This window comes from Corvus kubaryi, unplaced genomic scaffold (genome assembly GCF_017639235.1).
Source record: "Corvus kubaryi isolate FWS band 111438036 unplaced genomic scaffold, C.kubaryi_AGA036_p1.0 37322, whole genome shotgun sequence".
In the NCBI taxonomy this organism is placed as follows: domain Eukaryota; kingdom Metazoa; phylum Chordata; class Aves; order Passeriformes; family Corvidae; genus Corvus; species Corvus kubaryi.
In genome coordinates this window covers 7,438,878-7,461,038 of record NW_024581101.1, presented here as the reverse complement: position 1 = coordinate 7,461,038, position 22,161 = coordinate 7,438,878, and the positions used below count along the sequence as shown (strand labels likewise).

The window sequence follows — 22,161 nt, the reverse complement described above, 5'->3', positions numbered from 1 at the left end:
TCCCGTCCACCCTTTTGTCCCGACGGGGCAGGCAAGGAGGAAGGAGAGATGCAAAGGTAATGCTAGGACCCTCCCCACCCACCCATCGCGCCGCGCCGCGCCGTGGGAGGCAGCGCTGGCACCAGCAGTCCTGCAGCCTCCCCGGGTTTTGCTTTCCCCCACTCCTCCCCTCTCCTTTCACAACATGAAAGGGCAGAGCGCCGCCGGGGCGTTTCACTGCGGTTTTGATGGGCGCAGGGCCCCGCACCCCGTGCAGGGAGAGCAGCTTTTGGCACTTGACCCAGAGTGGGGGAAGGCACGGGATGTTCTGCTCCCTTCCGCCGTGACTCAAGCAAGAGGGGCTTGTTTGGCAGGGCTGGGGCCGTGGGCCTCCCCACACTGGGCTCTATTTTTAGGAAGTTGGGAGAAGTAGGTGCAGCCTTCACAGCAAGAAGTTTCTAGTGCCATTTGTGGTTTCGAAGCTTCGGCAAAGCTCAGCATCAGCAGTTTCGAGGCCAGGTGCTCTCTGTGGCTCAGCACAGCAAGGCTGGCATTGTCACCCAGATGTGGCATAAAAACCACATGCCCTTCGGGGCCCTCCATCCTGCGCGGGGACACTGGGGCTTGTTTCTTTGCTGTTCCCTGCTCACCACCCACCTCAGTCTCTTGGGGAAAAGGCTGGCTCGGGGTGCAACTGTGGGTCGTACAGAAGGGCAGGGAGGTGAGGGGATGAGGAGGGAAGGGGGCGCAGGGAACGGGGTTGCTCAGAGGGACAACAGCACCCCAGTACTACCCCCTGCTGCTCTTTTTCTATTGCTCTTTGCTGCTCTGGAGGGTGGCAGAGAAGATGTCTGGAGGGGCAGATGTCCCCTCACATCTGCAGGCAAAATGCAGTGGAGATGACACTGTACATCTGATCTGATCAACCTGCTGGGACCACCTGTGTTCACATCTGCTGGAGCTTGGAACCTTTGCTGATCTCCACACGGGTGTCTCCATGGCTGAGGACCATGGTGAGCAATGGGGCTGCAGCCTGCCATTGCCACTATGCTGGCTACAACCAGCATACTCTCTTCCACAGGGGGATGTGACTTTCACAAGCATTGGCACATTTGTCTCTCCCTGAAACTGCTTCTCGCTGCTCTGGACTCCAAGAATTCTCTCTTATTCATACTGAGGTAGATAATTAACAGAAAGTGCAATGCAACCTTTCCTTCTCTGGATGCTGGTGGTGTTTTCTGTGGTGTTCTGGCTATTTCTGTTCCCTCTTCCTCTCGATGACAGGGTTGTCCTGGAGACATGAGAGCAAAGAGCATGCAGGAGAGTGAAAAATCTAAAGAAGCGACAAAGCAAATGGCAGAAAAGTTCAAATTTCCCTTCTGCCCCTGGCCCTGGGCTGAAGGGACTTAATTTAGGTTTCTCTCATAGATTCCTTTCTGCATCCCTCCCACGGCATTGCAGGCAAACTCCTTTTCTGACTCAGAATAAAATCTTCTTTTTGAGTGTATTGTTCTTAGCACTGCACAACACCCAGCTTTTGTTAATTGTAAAGAGTATGTGGGGCAAGCAGCACATTTTAAAAAGCTAGTCAAGAAACCACAGCGGGCACCCAAAAAACCCCAAAAAATCACTCTCTTCTCAGCAGCTTTCACCTTGCTGCCTTCAGAGATGCTCCCAGCCTTTGACAGATCACAGGGGCAGGCAACCGGATATTTTCTCAGTAAACAAAACTCAGAGCCCTGAGTACAAATGGAGACAATTTGCTGATCAGCGGAAATACCACAACTAGGGCAATAGGAATGCAAGCAATGGATCACATTTTCCCATCGTCTCACCCAGGGGTTATCTGGCTGGAGGAACTGTGCTAGTTTGGGTTCACAAGTGGGTGGGCATGGTTATGTTCAGAGAGTTTGGTGGGAGGTGAGAGAAAACCCAGTTCGTTTCTTGGTGATGGGCTCGTCACTGGGTGAAGATGTGACTTCATCTTCCCTGGAATTATCCCACGAAGGCAGACTCTTCCTTCTGGCGCTGGGTCCTCTCTTGCCCATCATCTCTCTGGATCATGCCCCACTTTCCCCAAGACTGTGTTCCCCGCCCTGCTACACTCCCCCATGTTCCTACAGCAGCCAAACAGTCAGGGATATGCATCCCCCCCATCCCTACCATCCATGTGTGGTGGCAACAGAGCATGTCCCAAGGGGCCAATGACCCCACACACCCTGCAACAGGTCCTTCCTCCTGGGTTGCCTGGCTCTGAACAGCAATGGTGCCAGAACGGCTCACTGGGGCCCTGCCTGCCACAGGACTTGGTCAGCACCTCCTGTCTGATCCAACACTCCTGGCAGAGCAGCCATGGTGGTCAAGCACAAGTCGGAGAAGCCTCAGGACCAGGTGCTGCAGGGTGGATGGCTCCTGAGGGTTGCTCCCCACCAGCTGCAGCAGTGAGGGGCTGCACTGCCGGTGTGAAGCAATGGTTTCCTGAAGAGGAGCTGCCACAGACAAACCTCTGCCAGGATCCCCACTGTCATATTTTCCACCTGGTTTCTCCTATCAGCGTGCTGCCAAGGAGCAACTCAGTTTCCTGGTTTGCAGCACAAGCTAGCCAACTGGTGATGTTTTGTTCTGGGTACCCAAAACTGGAGCCTTTCCCCATCCTCCTCACCAAACCTGTCAGCGCATTCAAGGCTCCAGCCTCCCCATCAAGGTGCATGCAATGGGACCAGCAACATACTTGGGCTTTTCAACATTTCCTACAGGATCTTCTCATTTCAGTGAAGCAGGTGGCTATACAGAAATGTCTTTGGAAAGGTTTTGTCTGCTGGAGAAAGCCAGGGCTCAGGAATAGCTGTGCAAAAACTCTGCAACACTCAGCGCTGTGGTTTCACACATTATTGGCTGCCTCTGTCCCAACACATTCAGGAACAGTATCAAATGATGACTTGTCATATCATTTAGTTTCACATGTAGTGACTTCCCCCAGATGTGTTAAATTTAGAGGAAACTCTGAAGAGCCCTGGAAAATGCTGGTGAGTGTGATGGGACTAAGGTATAGCATGAGGACTTTGGGGAGCTGGTGCTGCTCCCCACTGTGGCCTCACGGCCCTCAGCTGTCTGGGGTGTTCTTGGGAATTTTCAAATGGCTTTTTGCTGGTGGCAAACTTGTCATGGTAGGAACAGTGTGCAGGAGCTTGATGTCAGACCAGATGCCTGAGAAGAGGTCAGGCTTGGCCATTCCAAAGATTATGGCAATTTTAAGACAAAAAGAAACAAAATCAGGCACTTGGCAGTGGCCCCAGGCTGTGTGCGCTTGGCCCTCTGCACAGCAGAGCTGCAAGCCTGAGGGACCAGGTCCAAAGCTCAGTGATGCTGAGGAGAGCCCCTTTGGGGACACAACTAATGTATCCCCAGCACTGTTTGGGTCTCCTTGCTGCCATTGGGAGGACGCTCCTGAGGAGACTGGAAAGCCTTGGTGAGCTGAGCAGCAAGACAGCCCTTGGATGCTCAGGTTGTGTGGCAGCCCTCAGTGTATGGGCACTCAGGGGCAGGGACTCCCTCTCCTCTAGAAGGCAGAAGTGGGGCTGACAGCCTCTTCCCAAAGGATGAGCCCTACCCATCATGGCAGAGGTGTGATAGTCCTGGCAGTCTAAGGAGTTAGATGACTCCAAAGCACCAGCCAGGGCCACAGCCCTGAGCTGTCCTCTGCCCTGTTACTCAAATGCTGCCCACAAAGACCCTGGAGTCGTCCTGTACTTGTGATTAGGATGTTATATTTAGGAGCACAACGACCTGCTAAGGTCAAACCCTGATTCAGCTGCAGAGGTGTTTGTGCTTTGTTATCAGCATTTGCATTTGCAGCTCACAGCACCTTAACCACACAGGGCAGGATGCGGGAGAGAGGGCAGATAGCAAAAGCAGATGCTGGACTCCATCCTGCAATGCTCTAAGCAGCCCCAAAAGGCACTGTGTACCCTCCTCTCCTGGGGCTGTTAGCGAGCAGCACCTGCTCAGCACCCCCCTACCTCAGCAGGATCCAACCCTGTATTGGCTGTGGGCACATCTGATAAGAACATCTCCTCTAACAGACCACTTTCAAAACAACTCCACGTGATGGTTGATGATGTCTTCAAACCAGCGTCCCAGCCCCCCTCAATACATCCTTGAGCCCTCCTTCCCTACATCCCAAAAAAACCCCCAAATTTATTCTCTTTACATGGAGAAAAAAGGTCTGTCCCCTATTGCAAGCAACGAGAACCCCTTGGTATATTATTTTACAGGTGTTACATGTACTCATGAATGTTGGATTCCTGAAGAGCTGGGGGGCAGGACCTCAACTCCCTGCAGCCAGCTCAAGAGGGGTCAGGGTGTAGAGGGGACATGGGTTTCTCAAAGTTGCATGGCAATGATGTTGGGAGGTCAGAAGCTGGCAGGAGTATCTGGCATTCCCAACAGCCCTTTTCATGCCTAGGTACATAGATACAGGTAACAGGGATAAGTGGGGCAGGGTCCGAGATGGCTTGTGTCCTTGTGTACAGGATGAGCACCTCACTAGGGTATCAAGAAAACTGCTTAAAACTTGTCTCTCCAAACTGATGGCCAAGCACCAAGCCCAAAGTCCCACTGTCTGCTGTGGAGCATAAAAGCTGTGCCCACACCAAGGTCATGGTGTCTTTACAGTGAGTCCTTTCTCCCAGATCATCCAGACTACCCAGGCAGAGATATCACCCATGAGGAGCACAAGGGAAGGCAGAAACCAGCACAACCCACCTGCCTCAGCAAGCATCTTCACTGCAGAAATCATCCTTCTCTTAGAGGAAACGAAGAGCAAAAAGCCATTCTTCCCGTTCTGAGAAACAACCAACTTTCTGAGTGCTTCCCAGCCTCTGGCAGCCCACAGTACTGCTCAGCAGCTCTGTACCTGTATCCAGTCTTCATTTCTTTTAAGACAACGTGCCACAAAACTTTCATCCACAGCAGTAAAAAAACCCCACCAGGGAACATTTTGGAGTGATTCAAGGGCAAATATGAATGTACAAAACAAGAACCTCTCTCTGTTTCAGGTAGAACAGTAGGAAAAAGCATGGAAGTGCAACAGAGAAGAAAGTCTAAGCAACTTTTTTGTTGTTGTTGTTGTCGTTGGAGATGGTAGTGAACAAACCTACCCACTACGAAGAGCTTTTTCCAGGAAGTGTAGGTTGCTGTACCCTGTATCCCTTGAGCAGCAGGCGCTCGCACAACAGTTCTCATGCTACTTGCAAGCAGCGCATTTGGAGGAGCCCCAGCAACGTGCATAGAAGATGAACGAACCCTATGGCCCTGAGGCACCCCGTCCCATTGGCAGCCCATCTCCTGGCATCATGAAAATGTTCATAGGCTTCCTCACTGTATTTATTGTAGTGCAGACCATTGGGACCGTGCTCTTCTGTTTGTATCTTCACATGAAGATGGATAAGGTAAGCGGAGAGAGAAGGTTGTCTCTGTCTCTGCTGGGTTGCTGGCATGGTTTGACTTCAGCTCTGGTGAGATCTGCTCACCAAGAGGATGAACATGGTGGACGATGGTGCTGACCGCTGGATGGAGGCAGCAGTACCATTTATCACACCCATGTTCTCATTTCTGCTTTAATTTGCCACGGAGATGCATGTGGGAGGTCTGTTCCCCTTGCTAATAAAAAGAGAATGACCAATTGAGAAGAGACATTAAGAGCAAAGCTGGTAGCTGATGGTCAGTCTGAGGACAAGAGGGTGTGGTTTAGACATGCAAGTGGCTATTTTAGGCTTGGTAGGGGTTTTTCTGATTTTGTAGCACTTAGTAGCACTCTGACACTAACTGAGAGGATGAAAGGTCCAGAAATGAAATTTGTTTTAGTGTTTCAGTGATTTTACCAACATCTCACTTCAGATGCTGTCTTGCAGTTTAGGGAAGAAAAGACTGGACCACAGCACTTTCTCAGTTTTTGAAGGTACACAGTACCAGTGATCCTGTCCCGTACTTGGGACAACATTTACCAAAATGTTAAAGTCTGGAAAGCTGTTTTTGAGGTTGGTATGACTGCAGCTGCACTGCATGATGCCTAAAATCACCAAGGTAAAGCCACTTTCCTCCAAGCCAGAAACTGCCAGCTAAAGAAATATGTGCCTAAAATCCAGAATGAGTTTTTCTTACCAGATACACTGATAAGGTGGATGTTACTGATTTTCAAATGTGTTGTCTCAACTTAAATTGAAATTTAACTGTGTGATTCCTGATCTACAAGGGTGGAGAGCAATCTTGAGCTAGGGGGGTTTTAATATCAGAGGGTTGGAAGGGGACTTCGCTTCATGGAGGTTGCAGCCTGTGGTGAAGGAGTGTGTAGAGGGTCTCTGGCAGAGGGAAATGTGACTGCAGAGGGACATGTCAGAGGATCAGAGGCAGCTGAAAGGCAGTCACAAGTGGCAAGAGGATTTCAGTTGCCTTCAGAGCTTGTGGCAGGGCTTCGAATCTGACCCTGCCCATCCTAGTGCTGCCTATGCTGAGCACTGTGCCTGGCTGTGTGTCCTCATGTCCAGCTGCACTTTACCATTTAACTGAATGTTAGATTTTTACAAGGAAAAAAAACCAAACAGGTGTGAATTTAAAAATCAATATTTGGATGCATTTAATTATTTTCTTACTGGCTTTCTGAATTTTTTTTATCTGAAGATCTTGGCACAATTCAGCCCCAACACACATGTTTTGTTTTGTTGGCAACACTTTTAGTCAATAAGCAAGCAGAAAAAATTTAAAGCCCCTCTGTGTGGGCAGGGCACACAGAGGGCAGGGCCCCTCTGTGAGGGGCTGAGTGAGCATCCCAGTTGCCTGCTGGGGCCCTTGGGGAAGGAGCTGCAAACCCCAAGCCCCTGAGCCACCCACTGGGATTTCTGTGCCTTTAAGAAAAGTCAGAGACGGACATTTAAATTATTTTTCAAGGTGATAGAAAACAGATCCTGAGCAATCCTCCTCTCACCTAGCATTGTCAGTCAGGATGGGCTCCATGGGTGCAATTCCCAGTGGATGAGGGCACAGATGCTGTGCTGGGTCTGGTGAGAGCTCTTGCTACTCACAGATTGTCTGCTCAGCTTATCCCTGTGCTGAATATCTGACCCTGAGCTTCCCAGGCTGGATTTATTGCTGGCAGGAGTGCAGCATGGCTCTGCTGCCAGCTGTTTCAGGTGTCCTACTAACATCCTATTGACCCTCCTTTCTCTCCTTTGTCGGCAGATGGAAGAGGTGTTGAGCTTAAATGAAGATTACATCTTCCTGAAGAAAGTACAGAAATGTCAGACAGCAGAAGGTCAAAAGTCTACATTGCTGGACTGTGAAAAGATTTTAAAGGGCTTCCAGAACATCCAGTGCAAGGTACGTGCTGTTGGGTGTATAAAGATCCCACTGAAGGGGGAGAGGGGCTCCCAGTCACACACAGAGATTCACCCCAAGCTTTTTTTTAAAACCATGGGTACTCTCTACTTTAGGGCTGTGTAGGAAATGCCCTTTTTTGTACTGTATTCTTTTTACACTATATTGATATCATTGGAAAATCTCATTGATTCTTTTCCTAAAATGCTCTTGATCAGAGCACATCCAGCTGCAACATGCCATAGTATGTTTGGGGCTTGTGGTGGGAGGGATGGAGCTGCAGCCACTTTGGCTCTTCTCCCTGATTCTGGTCTGAAAAATATTGATTTTCTGCTGTCTCACACCTGGTGGGTGTGAGGACGCTTGTGGCCACCTGCCACTAGGAACCCTTTTCCACCCACTTTGCCCAGGTGTCAACGACAGTGCAAGGCTTGGGCCAGGAAACAGAGCTCCTGGCAACCAGTGAGGAGCATGAGGGTGCTGTGCAAATGCCATCCCATGGACTCAGGGGTGGCATCTCTAGTTGGAGCAGTGGCTCCTCACATTTGGGTGCAGAAGAGCCAATTTGCATTGCAATATCCTCCAAGAGTGGCTGAGGGATGCCCAGCCAGGGATGAGGTGCTCTCATCCTGCTCAGCCCTGAATTCACTTCTTAGGAGTGTCTGTGCTGGCCAGAGTAGATGGGAGAGGAACATTCTTCCTCATTGTCACTGCCTGATGACAGCAAATGCCTCAGCTACACCTGCCTCAGATAAACCTTCAGGTTTGCAACAGTACCCAACAGACCACCAAAAAATATGTCTGAGGTAGGCCATGCTCAGCAGTCCTGAAAACCCCCACTGCAGGGCAGGGATATGCCTTGGCAACACTTGCAGCATGTCTCCCACATGAAAAGGAGATTTTTTTTTTGTTTATCTTATTGTTTTCAAATTTTAATTTTAATTGAATTAAACTTAAGAGCATAAACCCTACAAACTCCCTGCTGCAGACAGCCCATGGTCACATGTGAAACTGGGGAAGGTACTAGAGGGGCTCTCTGGTTTCAGGTACCCTCTGTCAAGAGCTGACAGGGCTGTTGGAGCCAAATATCACCAACCCCAGCAGTGACCAGAGCATATTTTATATAGAAACTTTCAAAATCACTGATTTGGAAAAAAACCGATATATTTTTGCTGTTGTTACAGGACGGAGCCCTCAAGGAGCAGCCCAAGTTTGAAATGCAGAGAGGTGAGTTTCCTGATGTAACCAGTGCACTCATGGCTTGCAGGGGCAGAAGGAGTTCCTTGGCCTGGGAAGGGACTTCAACAGCCCATGAGTGTCTCAGGGCATGGTGTGGAGGCAGGGGACAGGTTGGGGTTTGGAGCATCCCTATGGGGGTAGGACTGAGCTCGGTGTGGGCTGGCAGAGGGGGACACTGGGCATGGCCATCTCCCCAGGGCAGGCAGTTTTGGGTGTCACAATGTCTGAAGTTGTTGAAATCAAACCCAAAATTAAATCTGCGGCCTTTTACATTGCAGGTCCTGAGCACCATGAGCATTCTCGTTTGACACACAAGAATGAGACGTCTTTTGCAGGTGAGGTGTGCACATCCAGGTCCTGTTCCAACGGCAGGCATGGTGACACCATCTCCTCCACAGGTTTTATCCGTCAGAGGTTTCACTTCAGAGGCACCTGCAGGTCTTTGTTGAGTAGAGGCCACGTCCTACCTCACTCAGGGGTGGGGGTGGAATTTGGAGATGGCGTCTTGGCCTGTAGAGAAACATTAAGGGCAGGAGGTCCTGCAGTCCCTGCAGAGGAGCACTGGGGAAAAAGTGGGTAACAAGGCATCAATAACACTGGCCTTTCTAAATTGCAGCAGAGAAGAGGGAGCCAATTGCAGTTCACCTGGCAGGTCAGCAGAGCAACAAGGCAGGCTCAGGTAAGACAGACTCACTCGGTCCTACCTCAAGCAGGGAGCCAGAGGGATACAGCAGTGTGCATTCCCAATCCTGCCCTGTGGCTCTCTAAGGGCAGAGACAGGGACAGAAAAACTCCAGCATGAAAGTGTGCCCCAAAACACAGCAAACCTCCCAGTGGCCACATGTGCAGCTGTGCCACGTGGGGTTCGTCCATCCCAGCTGTCCTCAGTAGCCCTGTATGTGCCTTCCTAGAAATGTACCACAAGGGCTTAATCTTTCCAGGATTTTTTATGAGCGGAAAACTTTTTGTCTTTGTATTTAAGGAAAACAACCTCCCACTTTTCTTTTGTTCTTAAAATTGATCTTTTTGGTCTCCTGGTCATGTCTCACTGGGGTGGCTGCTGCAGGAGGGCTCTGCTCCCATTTGCATCTGCTGATTTAATCCTCTTCTCACCCAAAGTGGTCCTGGCAGCAATATGGGCTGGCTGAGGGCTTTACAGTCGCATCATAGATGGCTCCAAATGGATTTAGTCAAGTTGCAATTATTCACAGCCATGGCCACATTAGGTTTGAGAGATATACCTGAGTCCTTTTGCGTTTGTGCATCCCACTGTATTGGCCGTGGCTGCTCTTGCTGCTCTGTCCCCCAGCGTAGCCTTAGTTGAAGGACTTCCCACAACAGCAAGGACTACCAAAGTGAGTATGAGCTTGCAAGGTCAGTCACTCCATCTGGCAAGGATTTCGCAATCTGAGCATTTCTGATTTAATTCTGGAGTAACTGACAATAATCAGCAACTGCTCTTTCCATCTCTGACGCAGCATTTCACCCAGAGCTCATTCTACCTATGGAAAGCTTAGTGTTAGATAAGATCAAAGAAGTGAGAAACTCGCTGCATTTTAAAACTCCCTGCTCAAGCACTTGTTGAGCCTAAAAAGCAGGGTCCAGAGGGCAGCAGCTGCCTGGAGCTCAACTCGGTGTGGGGAAATGTCCCTGTGGGATGCTTGGTCATGGCCCATGGGCTGCGTGGCGCCCCCAGGACTACCCATAGCACACTGTCTCTGGGCAGCGACAGCCGAACCCATTATTCCCCTTGGAGCCAATCTGCTTCCCCTGGCTGCTCTTGCAGGTGTCTCTGTAGGCTGGGGAAGGCAGAGGTCCAAATTCCAGAGGTCATAGCTGAGCTCAGCCCCCACAGCCATGGCTTCCAGGTCTCTGTATTGGCTTATCTGCACCAACTGCATGAGCTACTCTGATGACACCAAAAGTATCCCAAAATCCATGGCATCACCTGATCTGTGTGGGCCATGGTGCTGGCAGTGGGAAGCAGCACTCACCGTGCAAAGCCCTTGCAACTCTGCACCCAGGCAGGGATAGCAATTGTGCAATGTTAATTTTTGTACTTCCTTGGTAAAGTCTCGCCATCCTCAGAGGCCAGGTGGAGGAAGGACTCTGGAGGAAAGGCAGCCCCCAGCTGGGAAAAACTGGGATGGGAGGCTCTGAAGAGCAGAGTTGCAGCATATTTTGGTAGTGCTCTGAGGGCTTGGAGGGTGTCCCACTGAAGTCCATGGAGGCAGCAAAAGGAAGTAACACCGTGTTTGGTCTGTTGTGGTAAACACAGGCAATCCTCCTCCCTATGCATTTCCACTCGGCTGGATGAAGGAAGCTAAATGTTTCTCCACTCACATACCGATTCAAGGGTGACAAAGCCAGTGATCAGCAACATGGGTTAAACCTGCTCTGGCCTTGGGGAAGGGGTCCCTGCTCCCATGGGCTGGGAATGGTGACCTGGCCTGGGTATCCCACTAACTGCACCCCACAGACAGACAGAGAGAGGCTTTGAGGCCAGATGTCTGTGGGGTGCCCCCCCAAATCAGCCTGCCAAACTGGAAGTCTCCTTCTTTGAGCTCACCTACCATGCTCTCTCCCTACAGTGCTGGAGTGGAAGGAGACGATGTATGGCCCCACAAACAGCTTGGTATCCAATAAGGAAGGGAAATTGAAGGTGGAGGAAGCAGGGCTCTACTACATCTACTCCCAAGTCAGCTTCTGCACCAGGGAGGTGTCTTTGGCGCCCTTCACCCTCTATATTTATTTGCATATCCCCAAGGAAGAGGACCGGCTCTTGCTGAAAGGACAAAAGACACAGAGCACCTTGAAGTCCTCCTGTGAACTCCAGTCCATCCGGGTGGGAGGTGTCTTCAACCTTCGGGAAGATGACATGGTCTTTGTCAATGTGACAGACTCCACAAAAGTGAACTACAGCCACGGCAACACATACGTTGGCATCTTTAAGCTGTAGTGAGAAAAGGGCTGTCCCGAGCTGGGAATCCAGCCCAACTTTCTTGAGCAAAGTGCCTTTCCCTGTTTCCCTTATTTATGTTCCTCTGCCTCTCTGTTTTTCTTGTTTCTTAATTTGTATATTTTGTTATTTATTAATGAGGGCCAAGGGGCCCTGAGAACACAAATGGAACAAAGTTTGAAGCTGGTTTTGTTTGCTCTCAGATTTTTTTCTTTCACAGCCAGTGACTTGGTGCCATGCTGGTGTTGTGTGTTTGGGTCCACCAAACCCCACATTCCTGGCAGGGTCAATGTCCCTGTTATGTCACAAGAGCTTTGTTTACCAAACTCTACCATCAACGTTTCTTTCCTAGAAACGTAGGATGGCTCAGGGCACTTCAGGCAAGCTCGGTTCACACATATCTCCAGCACCAATCTGCTTACAAACATCAACGGAAAAACATAAAAAGGCTTAGGAACATCTCCTCTAAAGGAATCAGTAAGCCCAGCACTGTCTTTATATGGTTGCTGCTGGTGAGGCAATGTTGCCACTCCAACTGTCTGCTGTATCTGGAGAACCCCCTCTTTTCCATCAAGGCTTGTCTGTGAAACTCAACCACTCAACTCCTCAGGGTGGCACTGCCTTGGCTAGGTTCATACTTGGTGACAATCGCTCTACACCAGAGAGGTGACTGGTGGCCAAGGGAGGACTCCAGATTTCAAGGCAGAGAGAGGGGAGGGCACCAGTGGTGGTCTGCTCTTGGTGACCTGAATCTGCTCACCAGACTGTCCTCCTGCCTCTGCAGGCAGAGGAACCTTTGCCTGTGGACTGTTTCACTCCTCTGTGGAAGGGGCACTGGGTACCACCATCAAAACTGGAGCTGCATCTTCTCCTGAGACCCCACCTATCCAAGGAGAAGGACCAGGAAAGCACGGGGGTGGCAGGACCAGCTGCTTCTTCCCTCCAAAGCACATGTGCAGAGCATCTTCTGGCTGTCCTCAGTGAGGTTGTGTCCACAGTGGCACTTGTCCTGGAGCTCCAGGACAGTAGGACTGTGCAGACAGGCAGGACCCTTCTTGGGCAGGGGGTACCTGGGTGACACCGCACACTAGGGTCTTCCCAACCCTATTCTCCAGCATGGCCTGCAGGGAAGGTGAGCAGGGCACAAGGATGTTGATGCAGCATTTAAAAAATGCATTTGAAGATGATAAAGGTGACAGGCCTGGGGTTTTTGGTTGTACAGGTCACACTTAGAGTGCCAAAGTTTGGAAATAATCCTGGAAGCCAACAGGTTTGGAAATGGAAGAGCTTCCAGATTTGGACAGTCTTTAGGCTTTGTTGTGCTGGAAGCTGCAGGTCTAGTCCTAACACGGTGCCCAAATGCCACCACTGTGGGACAGAAGGGGCATTCTTTGCACAGCTCATTGCAGAGCTGAGTGCCCAGCACAGCCCCCTCCAAAGTCAGTAGAGCTCAGAGACTGTCTGGTTCCACTATAATACAGTAAGTATTTTTCGTTGTTCTCCAAAACTGCCTAACTTTTTTAGGGGATGAACCACTCTTGTCTGACATCTTGTATAAAGACTATTTATTTAACTAAACCCATCTTATATTTTTAACCAGAGAGACTGTGTGCCAGAGGACTGTGCATGGCTGTAGCTGTGTTCTGCAGCATAATTCAGTGTTTGTGGTTCCCCCTTCCACAGTGTGGGGTTTCTTCCGCCAGTCACCCCACAATTAATACAATTTATGAATTAAGACATAGATGGCTCTGTACGTTTTGAACACCGCTCACCCTTCCCAGCCCCAGGCTGAGATTTCACAGGATCCTGCTTGGGGTCTGGGGACTAAGAGGGCAGTGGGGTGGCACTGGGGGTCACCCTGGGGAAAGCCAGTCCCAGCAGCCTCCAGGGGCAGTCATTCCACCATGTTCCTTGGGGCATGTTGAGGTGCCAGGGCCAGGCAGCACTAGGGACATTTTGGAAGGAGAAGGAAGAAAGGAGCCCCTGTCCTGGGAGGGTAGTGAGGCACAGGTGCTGAAGCCCCCAGCACAGCTGTGGAAGAGAGGGGTGGGGACTAGTTTTAAGGGGATTTAGGACACCTGACTGAAAGAGGATTATTCCTCTGTCCTACGGTCATGGAGCCTGCAGGGATGTCTCTGCTTTGGAGCAGCGGAATGGATGCTGCACATGCTGCGTGTGGGGCTGGGCAGCTGCTGACTCCCACAGTACCCCGCAGTGGTGTGGGTCCAGCCATATCCCTGCTGCTGCTGAAACACAGCCAGCCCTTGGGCCAGGCTCCTGGAGGAAGTGCTGGCCTCCCTGAAGAGCCACAAACCTCCACAGGGGAGGTGGAATTGCTCGGTCACGGTGGGAGTGCTGGTGGAAGCTACAGGAGAAACCAAAGACGGTGCAAACTGGGATAGTCTGAGACTGGGGGAGGGGTTGGGAGCAAGTAGATGGGGAGGAGAGAACTGTGAGGAGCACGTGTGTGGCCAAAAACCTCCAGGAGTGGAAAACCTGCTCATCACAGGCAAGGAAAACCTGTGAACAGTGCACACTTTGAAACCTCCTGCAGCCCCCAGCCTCAGTGGCCAGGAGCACCTGCCAGAGACCTTGGGCTGGGCTGTGATCCCCAGCCCAAATCACTGAGCAGGGATCCAGGAGCTGCAAATTGCATGATTGGGGAAAACAATTAAAGAGGGAAGGAGAAAAATAGTCATAAAACGAGTCCATAAAGTCTGCAGCAAGAGCAGCAGATGCCAACTGTCACCTCCCCTGCCTGTGGGCGGCCTGACCAACCCTAGCCCCTGCCCACACCGCTGCCTTTCTCAGGGCTTTTGTTCCTTGCCTCTGTTTCTTGACTTACCAAAAATAGCCCATGGGATTCAGATGTGAAGTAGCATGTAGGAGGGGACGAGATGCAATTGCTGCCATCCAGCTCTGTCCGTCTCCCACAGCCCTGCCCGTTGCTGTAGCTGGCACGGTTTCCTCTCCCCATGGAAAGTTTAAAGGTCGTCAAAATACTGATTTCTCCCTTGATGTGAGGCCTCTATGCCAGTCCTCAGGCTGTGGATTTTACAGTTTCCAAACTGATTTTTGTTCTTTCTGAGTTAAGAAGGGGTTGAGAGGGTGATGAGTTTGTGGGGCACATCAGCAGGACCGGCACAGGGGGTCATGGATGAGCAGCAGCAGGAACAAACAGCAGCATGGTCATTTGCTGGGAGAGGTGTTTGCATGGTTTAATACACACTGAGCTCACTTTTTAAAAAAACCAGCTATACGTATATATATAGACACCAGGTTGCTCCAAGCCCCACCCAACCTGGCCTGGAACACTTCCAGGGATGGGGCAGACACAGCTTCTCTGGGCAACCTGTGCTAGGGCCTCACCACCCTCACAGGGAAGAATCTCTTTCTAATATCCCATCTAACCCTGCCTTCTGGCAGTTTTGGACTTCAGTGTTTTCCCATGATGCACCCAAGGCTAGTGTTTCTTTTTTCTCTTGTTCTTTTTCCCACTCTGAGTGCTGTGTTTGGGGAGGGAGAGCAGGGTCCAGCCCTGCTGCGTTTGATCCTCTACTTCTGCTGTGGGCTGAGACCGTGGCATGTCTCTATCAAAGAGTTAAAAAAACCCCAGCCTGCAGGAGACGTCTTGTCCAAATGGTGGTAGACCAAAGGAAATCCTGTCACCACGCCTAATTGCCAGAAAAAACACTAACTAAAAAAACATAAAATTTCAAGCAGGCAGGAAGTCACTTATCTACAGCAACTGCCTGGTGCAGCAGAGCAGCCAGTTCTCCATAAAGCATCCTTGTGAACAGAGTGCATGTGGGGCTTAAGGGATGGAAATGCATCTCCTGTCCTGGGACCAGGTGCCCTTGGCCTGCTGCAGGTCTGGGTGATGGTGGGAGCAACAGCCGAAGTGCCAGCATCACCTTTCACACCAGTAAACCCACCAGTAAATCAGAGAAGGATGATGCTGCCATGGCATTCTGAGCAAATCAGTGATGCCCAGAGCAAGCACTGGCTTTGCTTTCACGGCAGAAAACACAGGAAGCAGCACCAAGGGCTAAGAAGCGACTTTTATCCTTCTTTATTTGTTGAAAATGTCAATTAAAAAACTGTTCAAAATAAAAACATGTTAGAAAAGTTGAACTTGCATAAGTCGTTACACTAAATAAACCTATGTGACAAAGATACACTGGAAGGCAGCTGACACACATCCATCTAAAGACAGACTCACTGGAACCTATTTACAAAGCGCTGTAAACAAAGTAAATATGCAAACATTGCTGTCCATCTGGCATGGCTTCTTTTCCTTTTTATTTTCTTGTCTTTTTTTGGCTTCTAGCTCTTGACAAATGCTTGATCCAAAAAGTCCCAGTGTGCCCTCCATCACATTACATCTCACAAACATGCATATGTATACAGTACGGGTTTCAACTGAGCCTGGGGGCAGCAAAGACACATTTCTACCCTCTCCCTGGAGTGTCAGTGGCTCCTGGTTTGTTCTGCACGTCAGCAGCCTAGTCCCCAACCCAGCTTTGGGCAGGCGGCAAGGCCAGGCAGTAGTGAGGGGTCTGCGCATGGCCTCCCAGAGCAGCAGTACATGTAGCAAAAGTTCTGCTCCTGGAAAACCATCCACAAGCACAGCAGACTTGACTGCTGACCAAACCACTCAACTGTGTGCCCAGGCAGGGATGCGGGGAGCTGCCATCTGGCTGGGATGCTCTGGGGATGGCAAACGTAGCCAGACCTCTGTTTTGCCCTAGAAACAGCTTAAAGAGAGTTTCTTATTACACTCGAGATATTTTGGAGTCTACATCTCCCAAAACACCATTTGCAATGTCCTGGCTAAAATTTAATGGCAAGGAGGGAGTTGTAATTATTGCCTCTGTTATGTCCTTCACAACCAACATAATGGTGTGACTGTAACAAGCTGCGGTGCCTCTGCACACCCTGGGACCATGCTGCCCTGTGAGATAAATAAGACACGTTAACTTTAACAGAGAGTTATTTTTATAAAGCTGTTAAGGAAGGAAGAAAAACATCAGTTCTAAACTAAGGTATAACACCAAGTAAGATAAGGAGAGCTGATACATATGCATGTTGCCTGTGTGCTGTGGTCGAGGAACTGTGCAGGGATCCGTGAGGGTGTTGCACATCCTTGCCCCAGGAGCGTTCCAGCTCTTGTCAAAGCATAAATACCTTCCCTATCACAAGTTCCTTTTCCCTAGCAGAAAGCCGCTTTGGGGTGGTGTGGGGAGAAGTGGCCGCTGGCTACGTTCCCAACCCTTGGGAAGGAGCGATGGAGAGCCTAACATGGGCAGAAGGGAGCAGGGGACCAGCACATTCGGGGTTGTTTTTTGTTGTCAAGCAATGTTTACATTTCATACAGAGAAAAGCATGTCCTGCAAGAAGAAGCACAGCAAAATTATAATCTCCTAGGATACCTGGACACTCGATGTGAAAACAAAGCAGGGGGTAGGAATTCTACATCATGCATAAGAAAAGGGATGGGGGACAGAACAGCAGTTACCTGTTGTGCTAATCATGAGCTGTAAGGAGGCAGCACTGTGCAAAATACCTTCCTATGCGCTCTGACAGGTGCTCCAGATCTGGCTTCCCCAAGGAGTTCAAATGTCTTCATGTTAATTGCACATTTTAATCAGTATCAAGGCCACACAGGAACCACAGTATTGCTGGGCTCTAGTTCGCTACAGTCAACTAATGGGGAAAAAGAAGATAGATGGGAAAAGCTTCCCCCGTTGTGACTATCTGAAAAGAGGAGCATGGTGCTTTTTTGGTTTCTGCTCAATGCCACCTCAATAATGTTTTCATTCAATAAATAGGTACCGGTGCTTTTGGAAAGAATGAAAGCATTAAAAAGTGCTTAAGCTTCTTCTAGGAAACTGCTGCCCGAGCCTTTGTGAGCAGCAGTCACTAGCAGAGTTTGTATTTGCTCCCAGTAGCAGGTACAATGAGGTATTAGTTGCTGCAGATGAATTGTGAATCATGGACCGCTTGCTTACTGGTTCAGCTGTGATTGATTGTTTCTGCTTTATTTCCTTACTGGATGGAAGAAAAACTATTTTTTTTTCTCTATGACTTTTTTTTTTTTTTTGGTAACAAAATACCCCAAACCAACAAAATAAGGAGCAAGAAGAGGCAAAGGATCCAGTTCCACTTCCCAAAGAAACACCTGAGGTCACACACCACTGCCTGCAGCTTCTCCACGAATTCAGGCGATCAGGGATGACTTGCGCCCAGTGTCCTCCCTGCCACACTCATCCGTCTGCTTCAGCAGCCTTCTCACCAGCTTCTCCAAGTCCTTCCTGGATTTAAGCTCTTCTTCCAAACACTGTTTCATCCTTTTGTTTTCCTGCAAGGTGAAAAACAAAGGAATAAAGATGCGGTTAATGCCCATGCACTTTATGCAGTGAGGTACTTCCATGCATCTGCTACCTGATGCCTCAGAGGTGATGAAATAACAGGGACATTTGATAGGACTTCGTGAGGATGTAGACTGTAAGTGGATCAGACCACAAGTAACCCAAACAGACCCTTACTACCTCAAAGACCTGCACAGAAGTTCCCTGACTTTGGGCAGGCAGAAACATCCTCCTGGAAACCTAATTTTAGCTTGGGTTGAAGAACCCTGTTCTCCTGCGGTGGTTTCTCCCACCTCCAGACTTGGGACTGGAGGGAAGAGGACATATTTCCTCTGAGTCCACAAGGACTGGTGTCCACCAGACCCCTATAAAATGAACAGTCAAGTTGAAAGAGCTTTTGGAATGGAGGGAAAGCTTCATGTTACCACAAAGACCAACTACTCCTTCCCTCTTGCTGTCTCTGGCACTCAAGCATGGAGGATGAGGAAGTGGTCTCCAGCTGTGCCAGGGCAGGTTTATATCAGATATTAGGAAAAGTTTCTTCAAGGGAAGGGTTGTCAAACACTGGAACAGTCTGCCAAGGGAAGTGGTGGAGTCACCATTGCTGGGAGTGTTCATAGAATGTGTGGGTATGGCCCCTCCAGGACATGCTTTAGTGGTGAACATGCTGGTGGTGCTGGGTTGATGGTTGGACTCCATGATCTCACTGGTCTTTTCCAACCTTAACAATTCTATGATTCTGTGATTCAGAGAGGTAAATCAGAAGAAAACTAATTCTCATTCAGGAATTTGCAAGATTGGACCAGGATCAGTAAGACTTTTCCTGGCACCGACCAGCTGAAGATGACCCAGCACAGATTGGTTGGCTTTCACTCAACTCCCAGTACAAACAATCCCACCCAAATTACCTGCTTCAGCTCTTTGACTTCATCTTTCAGTGCATAAACTGTGTCAACAAGGCTTCTGAAAAAAAAATTGAAAAAAAAAAGAAATAAGAAGAGTTGGAGTGCTGGAAAACAGTGACAGCATGGGAGGTGCTGACAGGGAAGTTGCATCCAGATTCTGCTTCCCGAGCATCAAGCTGCTGCCTGTGAGGGGACTCTGGAAACACAGCCCAGCAGCATTTATAGGCCACTGCTCCAAAACACAGAGCTCTTTTCTCAAACCTCAATACCTTGTTCTGCTTTGAGTTATTGGCAAAGGTCTGTGGCTTTGGCTTCCTTGTTTATGCTATGGCAATAAATAACAATGACTTTAAAGGTAGAAATGCCTGAGCATCTTTTGTAAAGTAGCCTTGATTCATTGAGGTTGTGCTGCAACAAATCAACCATGAAAGGAACACACTGACTGGGTTGGAAAGGGAAAGGCTCAACACAGCCATACAGATGCAGAAGTTACAGTACAGGCTGGGAGCACTCACAGGCAGGTGCCAGGCAGGCTCCCGAGGGGCAGCAGCAGCCCAGTACATCAGTAGCTAAAAAAATAAGAAAATAAGAGCCACTTGCTTGGTTCTGTCCCCGCTGACCCCATTATCCTACACCTGGATAAGCCATAAACTGGGGATCCAGATGCCCAGAGGGATACAGCCACGTCAGGACAGCTGGGAAGGCAGCTCTGTCCTTAAAAGGGACAAAATAGCGGTTGAAATTGTCTGGTGGTTCTTTGCCAGAACTAAGGTAGGAGTCAATGACACCAGCCCTGCTCCTCTGTGGGGACAGGGCATTGGTTCTTAATGCCATTCCAAAAAATGACACAGGGATCTGTCTGCAAGTGGAGAGCAGCTACACTTACTTTTCCTCCGTGACTGTCTGGCCATTGCTTCGTGTTTCCTCTATGATGATTTTCTCTTCTTCAGGAAGAAGGACTTGGGGGATGGAGTCTTTACGGGACCCTGTGTACAAGAATTATTCATCAGGCAGAAAAAGGGGTAATCTTCCCTGGTGCCCATGCTACATCAGACAGAAGCTCTTCCTGCTCCACCATCAACCTGGGGCAGGCTGGAGATGTCAGCTGCATCCCACCAACCCAGAGCTACAGCAGAAAGTGGAAAATTTTCAAGAGTACTCATTGCATCTGAAGTTATGTCACGACTTATAAATGAAACCATTCAACTAGGGTCAAGAGCTCCCCAAAGAACCATGGCCTCCCTTTTTTCTGTGTACCATTATTTGACAGTTCAGTGATTTAATCTGACATCTCACCAGCAATGATAGTTTTACTTCCAGAGCTGAAGATGTTAGATAGCTTCCTATGAAGCAGGTTGTTCTTAAACACGCAGCTGATTGAGAGATAATATTCATGCTTCCTTTCTAAAGCTATAAGCAACCTGAGATTACCATCAGGTAATCACTGGTGAAATAGCAGTGTCTCATCTGCCCTCCTACCTGCTTCATTCTCTGTGTTTAGAAGAAAAACAATGGCAACTAAACCACTAGGCAGATGAAGCTCCCTTATCTCGAAGACTGAACACTACACAGTTTCCTAGCATGAGTCTCATTGCTGTATGATGCAACATCTGTTTTTTCCCAGAGGGGTTATCAGTGTTGTGGGCAGAGTAGGAGCTAAATAACGCGGTTGTGCGCCCACCTGAGCTGAGAGCTTGCTGGAAGCCTGCCCCAGTACAGTATGCCTCGATCACTTTCAGGATCTGAGCATCCTCCTCCAGCGCAGCAGTACCTGTAAAACATTGCAAACAACAGCAGGCACAAAAAAGCAAGGTACTCTGGCCTTGTCTCTCCCAGTCTTTGTACCCAAGCCCCTTAAGAGATTGTGCTGTTTCTTTGGCTGACTGTCTCTGGGACACTGTCCAATCCCTTTCGAGGTCCTTTGCATTTTCTGGCCCTAGTGGCATCAAGCGCCATGACCAAATGGTGTGAAAACTCATCTCTAGTTGCTCATCTTGGCAAAACTCAGGGAGTTTTTTGCCCTACTTTGGGTGCAGGCAGCACTGGGAGATGGGCAGGCAAAACCCTAATGTCGGGGGTCTGGTACAGCAGCACCAGAGCAGGACTTGGAAATACAAAGTGTTAATTTCCAGCCTCCACTCAGTGCTGTCTTCTCAAGGGAGAGAGCTAGTCGTGGAGCTTCACCATGGCTGGGTGACCATGGCCTTCCATGTAAAGCTCCCAAGGAGTGTCCCAAGTGGGCTTTAGGGAGCTGTCAGGACACCCCTCTTTGCAGGTGAACACCCCTGTTGGGATGGGGACCTTTTTGTTTCCTAATTCCCCATGGAAACTGTTCTAGGACCTGCTGGCATGGCCAGGTAAGGGTTTGTCCGAGCTGTCAGACATATTTTGGTGACTCTTGATGTGCAGTTTTAATGCAGTTTTTAACTACTTGGAAGTAGTTCCTTGGCTTCATACCCAGAACAAGACCACCCACAACCCATGACCCTGTGCTAGCAATCACAAGGAGGGTGGTGACATGTCTGGCAGTCATAACTGGGAGGGGAGGAAGGATCTCTCAGAGGCTGAGGACCAGTGCACTTCCAGAAGCCTCCTGTGTTCAGGAGCACATAGGCTTACAGTAAGAGCCTCCTGTCACATCCTGCACTGCAAGAAAGGGTGTTCTCGAAGTCCCATGGAGATCACTGAGAACACAGAAATCTCCAGAAACAAAAGAAAAATAGAATCACAGAATGGTTGGGGTTAAAGATCATCTAGTCCCAATCCCTGCCACGGGCAGGGACACCTTCCACTAGACTAGGTTGCTCCAAGCCCCATCCAACCCGGCCTTGAACACTTCCAGGGATGGGGCAACCACAGCTTCTCTGGACAAAACTTACTTTTCCGAATAACAAATTCTTCATCGGATGGTTTTCTCTCAGTTTTCCTTTTTGGAAGAAACTTCTTCATTGTTTTTGGACTTTTGCTGGAATCCTACAGAGAAATAGACTCTTGTGTTTAACCAGAATCAAAGGCAGCTGGGACAGGGGAGCAGCACAGCTGGGTGTAGCTACCCATGCTACACACAACATGTTAGAGAACTGTAAAGCAGACAATGACAAAGTTGGGGAGAATGATGGGTTTTGCCCTTCACATGTGCCAGTTGTGACCCACTGCTCCCTGGAACAGCAGTGGGAATTGCACCTGCAGGTTTGGGCCAGGACAGGCTCCTTTAGTAAATTCAACTCTGCTCTAAAATCCTTTAGCCAGAGAATTCAAATACATTGATAGCACTTTTAGTCTGCTTACCAACTCTGTCATCTGTGCTAGAAAACCCTAAAATGTGGTTTATTCCATT

General features: G+C 49.4%; 2 protein-coding genes across 7 annotated transcripts in view; one reads left to right on the top strand and one right to left on the bottom strand.

The window, feature by feature from the left end:
• The first annotated feature begins 5,104 nt into the window (after positions 1-5,104).
• On the top strand, positions 5,105-11,735 carry CD40LG (CD40 ligand). Its single transcript, XM_042029353.1, has 6 exons — positions 5,105-5,429; positions 7,216-7,353; positions 8,535-8,577; positions 8,868-8,924; positions 9,206-9,268; positions 11,181-11,735. The coding sequence occupies exons 1-6, from the start codon at positions 5,274-5,276 to the stop codon at positions 11,546-11,548; spliced, it is 825 nt and encodes a 274-aa protein (XP_041885287.1). The 5' UTR covers positions 5,105-5,273; the 3' UTR covers positions 11,549-11,735.
• Positions 11,736-15,597: 3,862 nt separating this feature from the next.
• The window catches only part of ARHGEF6 (Rac/Cdc42 guanine nucleotide exchange factor 6), a 39,020-nt gene continuing 32,456 nt past the window's right edge, over positions 15,598-22,161 (bottom strand). For all 6 annotated transcript variants that reach the window (XM_042029341.1, XM_042029342.1, XM_042029344.1 and 3 more), the window contains 5 exons: positions 21,704-21,797; positions 20,506-20,595; positions 19,711-19,810; positions 18,828-18,882; positions 15,598-17,909 (listed from right to left, as the gene is read on the bottom strand). In XM_042029341.1, the coding sequence (XP_041885275.1) occupies positions 17,769-17,909; positions 18,828-18,882; positions 19,711-19,810; positions 20,506-20,595; positions 21,704-21,797 (480 nt within the window). In that variant the 3' untranslated portion in view covers positions 15,598-17,768. The remainder of the gene's footprint in view (positions 17,910-18,827; positions 18,883-19,710; positions 19,811-20,505; positions 20,596-21,703; positions 21,798-22,161) is intronic.

Coding starts and splice junctions, on each gene's coding strand:
- CD40LG (XM_042029353.1), top strand. CDS start 5,274: ATGAACGAACCCTATGGCCCTGAGGCACCCCGTCCCATTGGCAGCCCA. Junction 7,354..8,534: donor TCCAGAACATCCAGTGCAAG/GTACGTGCTGTT, acceptor CTGTTGTTACAG/GACGGAGCCCTCAAGGAGCA. Junction 8,925..9,205: donor GAATGAGACGTCTTTTGCAG/GTGAGGTGTGCA, acceptor TCTAAATTGCAG/CAGAGAAGAGGGAGCCAATT.